The sequence below is a fragment of the Nannobrachium achirus genome (genome assembly GCF_963921795.1).
Source record: "Nannobrachium achirus genome assembly, chromosome: 11".
Classification (NCBI taxonomy): Eukaryota; Metazoa; Chordata; class Actinopteri; order Myctophiformes; family Myctophidae; genus Nannobrachium; species Nannobrachium achirus.
In genome coordinates this window covers 23,121,084-23,134,434 of record NC_137820.1, presented here as the reverse complement: position 1 = coordinate 23,134,434, position 13,351 = coordinate 23,121,084, and the positions used below count along the sequence as shown (strand labels likewise).

General features: G+C 42.1%; 2 protein-coding genes across 4 annotated transcripts; both read right to left on the bottom strand.

Annotated features, from left to right (window-relative positions):
• Positions 1–67: 67 nt before the first annotated feature.
• LOC308294889 (transmembrane protein 60-like) lies at positions 68–2,087 on the bottom strand. 2 transcript variants are annotated; one of them, XM_080737803.1, is made up of 2 exons: positions 1,966–2,087; positions 68–1,086 (listed from the first exon to the last, which is right to left on the bottom strand). In XM_080737803.1, exon 2 carries the CDS (start codon positions 1,014–1,016, stop codon positions 612–614), a length of 405 nt encoding a protein of 134 aa, XP_080593929.1. In that variant the 5' UTR covers positions 1,017–1,086; positions 1,966–2,087; the 3' UTR covers positions 68–611. The 2 variants fall into 2 exon arrangements, with proteins under 2 accessions (XP_080593929.1, XP_080593930.1); XM_080737804.1 differs by having other exon boundaries at positions 1,846–1,968.
• A 532-nt stretch (positions 2,088–2,619) lies between these two features.
• prr5a (proline rich 5a (renal)) lies at positions 2,620–13,074 on the bottom strand. Of its 2 annotated transcripts, none has more exons than XM_080737794.1 (11): positions 12,651–13,074; positions 10,493–10,620; positions 8,737–8,862; positions 8,540–8,620; positions 7,890–7,938; positions 7,574–7,631; positions 7,377–7,468; positions 6,922–7,062; positions 6,262–6,397; positions 5,876–6,151; positions 2,620–3,740 (listed from the first exon to the last, which is right to left on the bottom strand). In XM_080737794.1, exons 2-11 carry the CDS (start codon positions 10,618–10,620, stop codon positions 3,454–3,456), a joined length of 1,374 nt encoding a protein of 457 aa, XP_080593920.1. In that variant the 5' UTR covers positions 12,651–13,074; the 3' UTR covers positions 2,620–3,453. The 2 variants fall into 2 exon arrangements, with proteins under 2 accessions (XP_080593920.1, XP_080593921.1); XM_080737795.1 differs by lacking the exon at positions 12,651–13,074 and adding an exon at positions 11,481–11,770.
• Between the last annotated feature and the right edge of the window lie 277 nt (positions 13,075–13,351).

Below are 13,351 nucleotides of genomic sequence, written 5' to 3'. Positions count from 1 at the left end.
CAAAGAAGTTTCCTTCCAAGGATAAACAAAACTCTTTATTTACACAAGGTACATGAGGACATTTTAATTGGTGTTCATGTTCAAGGTAGCATTGTGTGTTTGCATTCAGACTTTGCCACTGACATGGGATCTTAAAATAAATGAACACAAAATTATGAAACTTTGGTCCAGCCATTAAAACTGAGGAGGACACCCATTTTGATTTGCTAGAGCAAAAACAAGAGGCAATTGTATTCCTGCTTGTTGTGAAGCCTATGTTATGCATATGTCATGCAGGAAATTAACTGAATTTTGCCATGTTTACAGTCTTGTACATTATGTTTCACACCACTCTGGTCAATCGTGTCACTAAAGACATTTGAGCAGGATGGCTGAATAACAGAGTGAGCTGAGAATGATCTGAAGATAAAGATAACAAATGTTGGTGGACTTGAAAAATCCTTCATTTGAACTTCCAAAGGTATTAAATAAAGGTGCGTATACAATCAGTACCCCGTTAAGAAACTTCATTCCCTTTGATGCCATTAACATTCAAAACCTGGCCCCTGGGCCCAGTCTTGCAACCCCAGCTCCTTCTCTGGGATGGTCATTGTCCCAGTTTCATTTTCAGTTCAATCCCTCCTGTAGTGGAATACATTGTGACCCAGCTCTACCAGCGCCCCGGTCAGCAGAGCCCAGAGAGGGACACAGACCACGCTGAGCCACATGTCTGTGAGCTTCTCCAGACGGAAACACAGTGTCACGCAGAAGCCCAGCTTCAGCAGCAGAGCTATGAGGTACCACACCCTCCGTCCCAGGCCATGCTGGCCGTCCCGCAGGTTGGCGCTGGACTTGCAGCGACCTGCCATCTTCACCACCAGCATGAGGATGAGAACGGTGTCAAATGTCCAGACGGGGAGAAAGATGAGGAACCAGTTCCACTGGATCTTGGAGTCCAGCTTGAGGACCAGCATGATGAGAAAGATTAGGAGGAAAGTCCAAGAGAGGAGGACTCGCTGGACCAGAGACATTTTCATCTAGAGAAGACTGGAAAACATCTAGTTCCAGGCAGGGTGTCTCATGGAGTCGGGGTGAACTGGAGGTAGCCTAACAAAACAAATGCATTTTAGATGTGTCAGTGTCACAATAACAGTAATTCAATTTCTCTCACGTCACTTTTAAGTTAAAGGTAGGGCAAGTGATTTTCTTTGGTTAAAATAAGTGTCAAATAGCTCTACATTCTGATAGTACGCATTGCTATAGAGTCAGTGGTTCAGTAACAGGAGTCTCCATGTCTCTCCAGCTCTTTTTTCAAACAGAAAATGCATTTAGGGGTAGTGGGGTACTAATTTTATCCAATCAGGATTGAGAACTCAGCCAGGATACAGATTAAACAAGTGAAACTGGAAGTGATTACATAAAGAAATGAGCAGACAAAATTGGAAATTAAACACAAGAAAATGCGTAGCCTACTCTCTCCTGAATCTGATTGGCTTAAGGTTTTCACCTACCTGAAAATAGACATTTCTGTTTATTAACGAGCTGGAGAGACAGGGAAACCCCAGGCTGTGACTGAACACACGCAATTGATTACTATGAGAAAATAGTGCTTTTACCTTTAACAAAAAACGTTATATCTTACCTTTAATCATATAAACGGGCAAAAAGGCTGCAGTACAAACATACATACTCGTCGATTAGCCATAAATCATAACTCTTGTAGAGTGCTTTTGTTTTGGGACGTTCTTGTAGAGAGAAAACGTCCCAAAATAAAAGCACTCTAGTCTACAAGAGTTATGATTTATGGCTAATACTCGATAATAGATTAAGCCATCATTAACAACCACTAATATTGCAATGTCTTACCTAGTAGGCTGATTACATGCAATGGATTGAGAGGTTTTACTGTGTGAGGTTTTAGCTTTAGGTGAAAATAGCGAGACTAGCATTAACGAAAGAAAACAAATGCTAACAAATATGTCTTACCACGCTCACGGAACGGGCCAATCGGTTTAAAGCGAAACTTCGTTTTAAATCATTATCAATACACAAGGAAAGCCAGACTGAGGATACAAATTATGTCGACTTTGTTTTCGAGGAGCCCTGGTATTCTCAATGACGTCAGACAACTTCCGTAAGAGTGACAACCCAGTAACGCATTCACTTCCCTTTTGTCTTCAAAACAAAAGCACACTTTTATTTTGAAGGACAGGTGAATCGTGCAGTGTTGCTGCTGTAACTGTATTAGACCACTGTTTCCCAAACTGTGGGTCGCGATCCATTTGTGGGCCAAGGACCAATTTGTATGGGTCACGACTAGAGTAAAAATGAATGATAGTTGATTTTATCCATTTTCAAACAAACAAACAAACAAACACATCTAAGAAATTCTATAAATAAAATATAATAATTAAGAAGTAGTGAAAATAGCCGATCTACAAGCTCTCAGAGATTGTAGATCTGCTATTTTCACTTGTTTGAGTCCCGGGCAAATGTCTAATTTCTCTTTTTGGTCACAGGCTAAAAGGTTTTAGAACCACTGACTTAGACCAAAACAAAATAATTTGATCTATTTAATTTCATCACGCAAAAAAGAAATGTGTGTCAGAGAAACCATGCATTATGTGTTATTCAAAGGTATTCATTTATTTAAAGTTTAATGGTCTAGTATAACAAATTAATGGAAATTACAACCTTAGATAAAAACTTCATAGATATCATAGATTGTCAAAAAAAGTACAAAATGTTTGAGGTAAACATCATTTAAAAAGCCATTTAAAAAGCCCTTACTTCACAATATCTAGCCGTCCTAAAAAAAATGACAACACATTTTTATTTACAAGGTAGTGGTGCCACAAATACAGTGTATAAGACGACATTCAGTAAAAATGCAAATTTCCCTTTCAAATGTAAACAATAAACAATCACCCATTACACTCCTGTTGTAGTAGGCCAAATAGACAAGCACATGAAAAGGATGCCATGACATTCATGTTTGCACTAAAAAGTAACTTTGTTTGACTTTTGATGAGCACTGAAACTGAAAACCTTTCAGTCATAATTTTATCATAATGAACAAAGCTATGTTATAAAATCAAAAGACCACGGTGGAGAGAAGGAGGAAAAAAGTGTTTTAAGACTCAGAATAAATACCCACACAAAAAGTCTATGAAAAGCTAAAACTGGTAGATCTAATGCAAAGAGAAAACGTGTGTTATTTTCTCTCGTAGATGTCAATTAAAAAGAGGCCCCTCATTGGGAGATGTACACAGCAAAATCCTCAGTCTTAATGTACCCATTTGTAACTCTAAGAGTGTACACTCTCAGACATGGAATCTGAAAATCCTAAAGAACATGTTACCGCTGTAACATAGCTGTTAAAAGCTCCTTAATGCTTTATCCCCAAATATGAAAGCACACAGTACAGGGCGTAGGGAGGTAGGGCTGGCTTCACAACCCTGAGGAGAACCCTGTCTAAACAGTGCTCTGTCTGCTCTCGTGACCATATGCCATTGACTCTGCGGTGAGGGATGGAAAATCAATGAATATCCCGTCCGAGTCCGAGTCCGCAGACACCGGTCCAATTATGGTTTCAGGGCTGGACGATCCACTGGGAGGTGTGGAAGAGGCACCCAATGTGCTCATATCGGTGAGCGTCGTCGTGGCTTCAGTCCCATGAAGCGGTCCTGGGGAGAGAAGAGGAAGGATGGCGGGAGAGGGAAGAGGCAACTCCAGGGCACTTGCTCCTCCCGGTACCATTCCTAGAAAAGAAAGGTCAATGGATTCACTGGCTGAACCAGACCAGCACAGACAAGGAGCAGTGGTTCTCAAACATTTTAATTTAAAGGACCCCTAGTTTGGTATGCATAAGGCCACGGACCAGGGGTGCTACAGTTAATCTAACTTATCAATTTAATCGATATTTAATCTCCCCCCAAATGTTTATAAAAATCTATCCAAATTCTTTCACTTCTTTTCATTGATATATACACAAATTAAACAAATTATTAACACATGCATCTTGATTATTCGATTACTTGTAAAGGTAATCGATAGAATAATCACTACAATAATAATGGATAGTTGCAGCCCTACCACGGACCCCCATACCTCAGAGGTACACAGACCTGTATGGGTGCATTTGGTTCAATAAATTAGCTGGGGACCCCCAGGAACCCCCTCAAGGATAGCCTGGCGGTGCCAGCCTCTACCACACACTTCGTTTTGGGAAGAGAGTCTGGGGTTGCAGGGAGAGATTCTGGGGGGCGGACTAAAGCCTGGTGAAGTCAGCCAGAGCGCTTAATTGCTCCCTTTGAACTTCAAAGGGGTTGTGCAATAAGGTAATTGATTGGGCCATACAAGTGTCAAGACCTCGTTAGTGTTCTCTCTAATCAATGAAAGCATCAAAGACAACTATCTGTTTGATGTCTGTCATAGAGGGGAGGGGGAGGGGGGAATGTTTTTGTGTCCACACAGCCTACAGCCCTGATTGGCTAACCCTTTCTGGTGGCTGGTGGAAATGGATTCTCAATTGTGAGGGTCCAGACCACACTACACCACCACTACCACCAGGGGGTGGTGTTGTGCGGTCTGGTTTATTAATCAGGCTACCTCAAGGATCCCTGGGGGTGCCCGGACCCTACTTTGAGAACGACTGGATGAGAGGAAGAGAAGCGGCAGCAGGTGTGTGTCAATAAAGCAATAAGCCACAAGAGGCGAGTGGTCGGAAACACTCGGCTGCGCCTCGTGTTTCCCAACGCCTCTCAGCCGGTGTATACTACCCCGGTAACCACAAGCCTCGCGTGGCTTATTGCTTTTCTAAAAAGGTCACAATATTGCAACATGAAAATCATAGACATGTACCAATTAAAGCTGTTCTATTTCACTAATAATACACAATAGTCGGGGATCCACATGCCCAAAAGCTAAAGGAATAGGGTTGAACCTGTGATGTTCTGCCGCACTTTTTATTTCTGTTTTATCTATTAGTTTGGTCATTAAGGTCCACAGAATGAGAGGCCTGCTCTGCCGGAAACATCGCGAAAAAAAGTTATGGACATTTGTATATTCACTGTCCCATTGACTCCACTAGAAATATTAAAAAAAGAAAATAAATCTGCTTTAAGTAGCATGTGAGGGGTCAAACTAGGGGTTCTTCGTCATTCTGAATCCATTGCAAGCATTTGTTTTGCATGAAAAACATTCCTTGGGCAAAATATTGGCAACTAAACACTGTGAAAAGTGATGAGTCATCACTTTTTTCCCACTTTTCACAGTTCTGGGTGGCCAAAATTTTGCCCAAGGAATGTTCTTCATGCAAAACAAATGCTTGCAATGGATTCAGAATCATGAAGAACCCCTAGTTTGACCCCTGACATGCTACTTAAAGCAGATTTATTTTTATTTTTTAAATATTTCTAGTGGAGTCAATGGGACAGAAATATACAAATGTCCATAACTTTTTTTTCCGGCAGAGCAGGCCTCTCATTCTGTGGACCTTAATGACCAAACTAATAGATAAAACAGAAATAAAAAGTGCGGCAGAACATCACAGGTCCCCTCCCATTTTGGTGACTGGATCCCCGGCTACAATAAGGTCTGCTCTGCAAGAAAGTATTTCCCGTCCAGGCAGCAGAAACGACACAGGTGCAGATAATTGGTGCACTGTGGAACACTGTGGAAAGAAATAACGCACCTGGGTTTGATATAAACTGATTCAAGGTGTGGGTTATAGTCTCAGATATACCATGGCAACCAGCCAATCAGAATCAAGGAATGGAACTAGCCGTTTTAGAACATGAATTAAGTTACTGCTGGCTCAATGATTTAATTTCAGTCATAACATTAGGATGGACACATTCATTGAATTGAATCTATTCTGTGAACAATACTCTACCATTGAACTGAGGGCCCACACAGAGCCTGTTGGCAGAGGAGGAGGACATCTCAGGTCCAGAGGCCAGGTCAGCGTAGGCTAGTCCTTGTTCTTCCAAGCATATAATCTCGCAGGCCGAGTGGCGTCTGATTCCTCCACTCCCAACAGAGCTGGCATCTGGGTCATATTCAGCCACTGGGGTCAGCAAGAGAGGGATATTGTAGCTTTTAGATCGGACCACTGGGTTTTTCGATGGCTGATCTGTGGGCTTCGGCCAGCACCACTGTAAACGTTTCTCTGCAAGACAGGAAGGAGAAACAAAGAAATGATTAGCTTATTTCAGAGTAGCACAAAAACTCTCTGAGATGTTTACGTCTGTCGCTTTGTAATGGTCTCCTCTGACTTACCCATCACACAGCATTGAGCCTCACTTCCATCTCCAGAACAGAGTCCATGGGTACCCAGGTAAGGGGAAACCACCTTTTGAACCAGAGACTCCAGTCTCAAGTAGTCTTCATTTGCACCTCGTGATTCATGGACCCCCTACCAACACAATCAAAATCACTTTAATAACCAAGTTAGCAAATAATGACGATATATGGGTTTGGCAGGCTTTTTACATGCACTCAATTTAACATAGATACAACCAGATTAAAAACATGGCATAATACTGTAAAGTCAGACAGTGAATCTCAACATGGGGTCTGAGGACCCGCAGATGTCCTTAAATCTAAATGATAGTTGATCTTCATAATTACATGTACAAGCAAAAACAACAAACAACATACAAGGATTGCTATGTTGATCAGAGTTGCATTGTCCTCTCTATACAGTACAAAGACAGACAATATTGGACCAAATTATATCTAACAATAAAAACATTTATTAGATAGGTGGCTCACTGATATAATTGGGGGTCCTCAAAATGAAAAGGCTTGAGCATCACTAATATATCTAGGTATATGTTACGGATTGGGGAATAAACCGAGGAGATACAGTAGATGGGTCTCTAACCAATGGACTTTCACTTTACATGAGTGAATGCATGCTTGTATGAATTCACCCACCTGTAGAATGAGCAGCATCTGTGTAACAGAGGGGGGCACGCGGGCCCGAGGTCGTGACAGCGCATCATCTAAGTTTACGCTCAGAACTATGGTGTTCCGGAAGTGAAGCAGCGCAAGTTGTTTAACAGAGGGCTCCTTACCCTAGACAGACGAGGGAAAAGGCAGCGGTATTGAGGGAATGATTTGACATGAACCACTGCAAAATCCTGAGTGTTGAATTAAAAATGCATTAACCTGGTGTCCCTGTTTTGGAAATGTCATCATATGCACACATTCTTGAAAATAAATAGCCTAGGTTGCTTGATTTATACATGTCAAACGCCAGTGTTACATGGTGAAAATAGATCCACATACTCATCGTGATGCGTTTTTTTTATCTGACAGTGTCAGGCTTAATTACTTAACTCTGAGAATATCTAGTAGACAAAGACAGATCATAGAAGAGAGAGCACTACCTGGACAGGGTGGAAGATTGCCTGCAGCATTGAGAGAACATCACAAAAGAAGAAATCCCACGTCTCTGCCAGAGAGTCTAATAGCTTCTGGCCTACACAAATACAAGAGTAGAACAAAACATGTAAAAGAGGTTATTGATTTATACTTGCTGACACTGAGCTCCCTTTGTTTAGATTGTGTCCAATAGCGTTCATACCTTCATAGAACCTGATTTTGTCTCGTAGAATGACCATGCCCTTAGTCAGCAGCTGATTCTGAGAGACACAGTGAACAGAATGAACTTTATTAAACAGCAATATCAGAGTTATTACTATCAGCAGGTACCACTAAATCAGAAATGATCACAACACAATGTATTGCAACATGTAATTCTGTGTATACATCAGTAACTGGTTTCATGTAAATGGAAGATGTGTTCTATTGCTTCTGCTTTGTAGCATTTACAGCTCACTGTCTCCTGAGTGGATAACCATCCTGATCCTATTTCACCCAATATCAAAGGTTTCAGTTACCTGAAGGTATTCCGTGAAGAAGGAGCCCAGCTCAGTTTTCAACAGATGCCTGAGGAAACAAAGATAATTACGTCACATAACACAAAGTGACACATACTTAGATAAGTATCATAAGTGTACATACATCTCTTTCTTTCTTTCTTTCTTTCTTTCTTTCTTTCTTTCTCTTTCCTTCATTTCTGCCTTTCCTTTCTAGTTGCTCCAAAACCTATTACCTACTGTACTACCTACCCAATAGGCTTTGCATGCACATTGTTCACATAATACAGTACATGCAAATATTATCCCAGTAAATAGCGGTCAAAACGTTAACAAATGATGGCCACAGGTCTCTGACCTCCACATGGCTCCCCCCCTGTGTGCTAATGTGTTTACTGAGCTATAATAGAAGCTGATGTGATAGAGGTTATGGGTCTAATGTCTGGTCTAGAGAGATAATGAGATATCTGGCATGACCACATGACACATGCACACACAAACAAGCTCATTCACAAGAAAACAGACATTAAGTCAGCTCTGTACACCCAGGGTATAATTATGCTACTTTTAGCACAAAATCACATCAACAGTCAAACATAGCGCACATAAATGTTCCCTTGTGTAGTGTGTGTGTGTACACACATAGCGGAGGCTATGTGGTTTTTACATACCGGACACCTTCATTGAGGGTGTAGAGTTCGTTGTCTGCCAGACCTTTCTTCTGGAAGACAGCGATAACAGCGTTGTGGATGCTGCAACACCACAGACAAAAGCAGGCCTGAATCGATATGCTTGGAAGTAAGTTCATACTAACAAAGCCAGCCTTGATGATTAATGGTTAATGATATATAATCATGATAGGACATACCTGTTCCATGTGGCGTTGGCCCCCGCTCTCTTCTGCTTCTCTCCCCTCTCCTCCGGCGAGCCTTTCTCACTCTTCCCCAGCTCACTGAGGCTCGGAGAGCTCATCAACTTCAGCCGATGCAGGGTCCTCATGTCAGAGATGGAGAGGAGAAGGAGAGGGAGAAAGGGGAGAGAAAGATGGAGGATGGGAGAGAAAGAGAGTATGCACTAAGTACTGGACAGGAGAAAGGAGGTCAGGCCAGGCACCAATGTATACACACACACACACACACACACACACACACACACACACACACACACACACACACACACGCGCACACACAAGAAAGAACGACAAGAAGGTAGCTTGAGGGGAGAAGGGAACAGAAGCTGCGTGCGTGTGCTTGTGTGCGTGTGTGTGTGTGTGTGTGTGTGTGTGTGTGCGTGCGTGTGTGCGAGAGAGAGTTAGAGAGAGAGAGTGGGGCAGAGCACAGTGAGAGTACAGTGACAGATAAATAGAGAGAGAAGTAGGACAGAGTGAAGTGTGGTAAGAGAGAGATAGGGTGTTAAGAAAAGGATGGGGCGGAGCCAAGCTGGAAGGTGGGCCACAGTAGTGTCACCATACTGTTTGATAACAATAGCACATCCACTGATACTGCCTGCCCTTCTTCTCCTCACTCTGCTCTCTCTCTCTCTCATTCCCTCTCCTTATGATACAATACAGCCATTGACTCCAACAAATTATTATGCATAACACAGATGCGGAGGGAACTGCTGATCCGGACAAGACTTTGTTCTGCTTGTCATTATAGAGTCGGGGGCTGAGGAGGAGGAAGCAGTCTGGACTCTTTAACAACAACTGAACCGGGACAGGAAATAGTGATACAATACAGGACAATAAAGACCATTTTCCTGCTCTTCTATTTTCAACACAGCTGGTGATGTGTGCGCTGCAACAAACACAAAACTGACATGCAGCATCCTTACGGGAGACATCCCATTTCAGCTACGGGATTCATTCAGGAGTGACCGAAGAGTGATGCACTCACTGTTACCAGTGTACAGAAGAGTACAGTTGTCATGTGTAAGTGAACATTTTCACAAAACAAATGTCCCTGTATGAAATGACAGCAGAAATACTTGTTCCAGTGGCTGTAGGTGAAAATTAGATCTCTGAACACCAAGCAACAACATGTTCAAAAACCCACGCAGTCCAGAAACTGGACGGCACAACTGTAAACAATAGGCCAATTCAACGCCCACATACATACAAACACACCAACATGGAAGCAACATTTAGGAAGACATTTTTATTATGAACCTGTAATCACACACCCTTATATTGTTGCTGTTGGGCACAAATATCCTATCTCCATATTCTAACTTGCTGTGTTTTTGTTGTTGTTTGTAAATTAACGCTGTACTTTATCATACTACCACAAAAAAAGCATCAAAAGTAGCATATTTGCATGCTCGAAACATTGTGAGCTTGTAGATCTGCTACTTTTGCTATTTCTGAACTTGAACACTGAAAAGTATCAGTTTTGGACATATGAGGTTTCCACCTCATATGACAGATAAGACCATTTCCATTATAAAATAAGTCCATGGTTAGTCCATCAGGAGATCATTATCATTAGGTCAGCTCACACCCTGTGTTACAGAAATATTCAGCTAGTTAATGAAACCTTGTGGGAACAGAGACGCTTGGATTGTTACAACTGCTAATGAATATTTCATATGTTTACTGAATGCTAATCCTAGGAACGGATCCTTACCTCCTGATTGGATGGTGGCTGCTGTCCATGTCTGGGCTTGGGGGAGGGGCTGAGAAGGTGGTGAAGTTGAGTGACAGGGGTCGGGGGGAGGGGCGGGAGGCATGCCTCCTCCGGAGCCCGTCAAGCATCTGTCAGAAACAGACAGGAAATTGTGCAAAACTGCTGTGGCTGCCCTGAGATTGTTGAGAGCACTGGCAGACAGACATACAGAGCATACAAGAGACACTGCAGTTGAAGTGACAAGAACACAGTGGCTTTTAAAGGTAGGTTAAGTGATATCTTTTGGTTAAAACTATGTGTTTTGTTAAAAGGTACAAGCACTATATTATCATAGTAATCAATTGCTATAGAGTGTTTGTTCAGTCACAGGGGTTTACCTGTCTCTCTTCAGCTCTTTAATAAAAAAAAATACATTTTCTTCCAATTCCACTTGTTTGATCTGTATCCTGACTGAGTTCTCTATCCTGATTGGATAAAATTGGCATCCCAACCTGAAAATGCAGTTTCTGCTTAATAACAAAGAGCTGGAGAGACATGGAGACCCCTGTCACTGAACAACCACTCTATAGCAATGAGTACTATCAGAATATAGAACTGTTTAACATTTATTTTAACCAAAGAAAATCACTTATCCTATCTTTAATACTAATCGGCTCAGTCCTATATCATTTCAGGTGTGTTGACATAACTTTAGGTGGCACAATAAATAAAATGTATTGATGTACCTGAGCATTTCAGTACATTCCTCCCTTATTAGTCTGTAACTGTTTTAAATGATTCTGTGTGTTCATTTGTATGGTTATATTTCTTATCTCGGCGTCATTGTAAACAAGGGTCAACCTCATTAATTTCCCAGATGATCATAAATAAAAGTGGAATGGATGAAGAATAATTACTTTTTAATCTCTTTGATAAGGGAAACAAACAGTAAACAACAGATGAAAGAGACAAGATGAGGAAAATTGATCAATAAAGGAAATAAACTTACATCTCTGGGGTTTAAAGGTCAGTAGGCTACACTGAGGAGCCTCTTAGAAGATCGATTTTTCAAATTGTCCTACTTTATCCATAGATTAATGTTATTGTGGATTCCTTACACTGCTATATTGGCTGTTACTCTTATGATTTCAACACTATGGGGAGTAGGCTAACAGTTTTCTTGCAGTTCTTTTGCAATATATGTTTTGCAATTGACTGCAGCTTTCTCTTCCACATATCACAGCTATGTCAGTTTTGAGTCAGTGTTAATTTTGAAGGCAAATTCTGATTTATTCCTAGTCTTGAATAACACACATTTCGTTTTAGTCTTAATCTTCTGAAATTGTTAATATTCGTAGTTTTAGGACGAAATATAAAAAAGTCTGTCTTAGTCTTAGTCAGTCAGTCTTATTAGTCAACAAAATGAACACTGTTGAGTTGACTGAGTGAATGAATCAAACTGCAAAAGGCCACGTAGCCTTGCTCCTCTTGACATTATATATTTGGGTGTCTCCCCATCAAATAAATACACAAGCACCATCAACTGGTCACTGGGGAGAACAACAGTCTGGGTTGTCAGTGCCAACCCCAGACAAAAGACAGCAAATACCCGCAGAAAAGCGTGTGTTATCATTTCCCTGTACAGGTGCCAAAGTAAACCGGAGTGACTCATCTGTTTCCCAGAAGGCTACCTTATCCTAAGTTAAAATCACATTAATTTCAGCTCCTTCTTTTAAAAAAAAAGTCATATTACACACGCAGACACTGAGGGAGAGAGAGAGAGAGAGAGAGAGAGAGAGAGAGAGAGATGCCACGCCAGTCTGGTATTCTGCTTTTGTTCTTGTTATGGTAGGCTACACGAAACGTACAGTCGTGACGGCATTTTTTGCTACATTCTTAATCTAACGCATTTTAGGCCTCTGCCTTGACGTTGCCCCCGTTATTAATAGCCTATAAATCATATTATAACACAGTCATAAACCGAACCCGTACACAATCATCGCGCATACGTGGATGTTTTTCTACGTGCTGTAGCATAATGCAAGCACACAGGGTAGGATGTGTAAACAAAACGCGTCGCGCACCATACAGTCACACACGCTAGGAATAGCTTCACCATAAATGTTCCAAGTTGCCACATGCATGCGCCGCCATGCAGTCCTGTCTGTCTTCTACTCACCGTTCCTGTCCTGTCGTGCTGTTATTGTTGCTTCTGGGATGAAATGAGCAGCATCTAGCGACGATCAATATTCATCTTTTGGCTGCACATCAGTCGCTGTCCTCTCCTCTTCAGACCACCCAGTCCGACCACACGCACGCGTACACGCGCGCGCGCGCGCACACACACTCTCACACACACACACACACACACACACACACACACACACACACACACACACACACACACACACACACACACACACACACACACACACACACACACACACACACACACACACACACACACACACACACACACACACTGGGGGATGCAGTGGGGACGGAGATGCGCCAGCCAGCAGCAGTAGACCTATGCGTGGTGGTGGGAGTCATTCATGGAGCCTGAACCGCATGCTCGCCCCCATGTTGTTTTGACTAGCAGATGCAGACCTGTGTTGTCGTGTAGCTAGAGTAGACGGACCGAGCGTCTACGAGCACACGTGCACGCGCATTATGGTATCTTATCGTAAAGCCTGCGGTGCGTCACCGTGCGTGGTGTCGATATAGGCAGGAACACATTTATTTATTTGCACTGCATCTGCATGTTTCAATAATTTGTGTATGGCAGACACGCCAGACAGACAGACAGACAGACAGACAGACAGACAGACAGACAGACAGACAGACAGACAGACAGATTAATTTAAAATATTGTAGGCC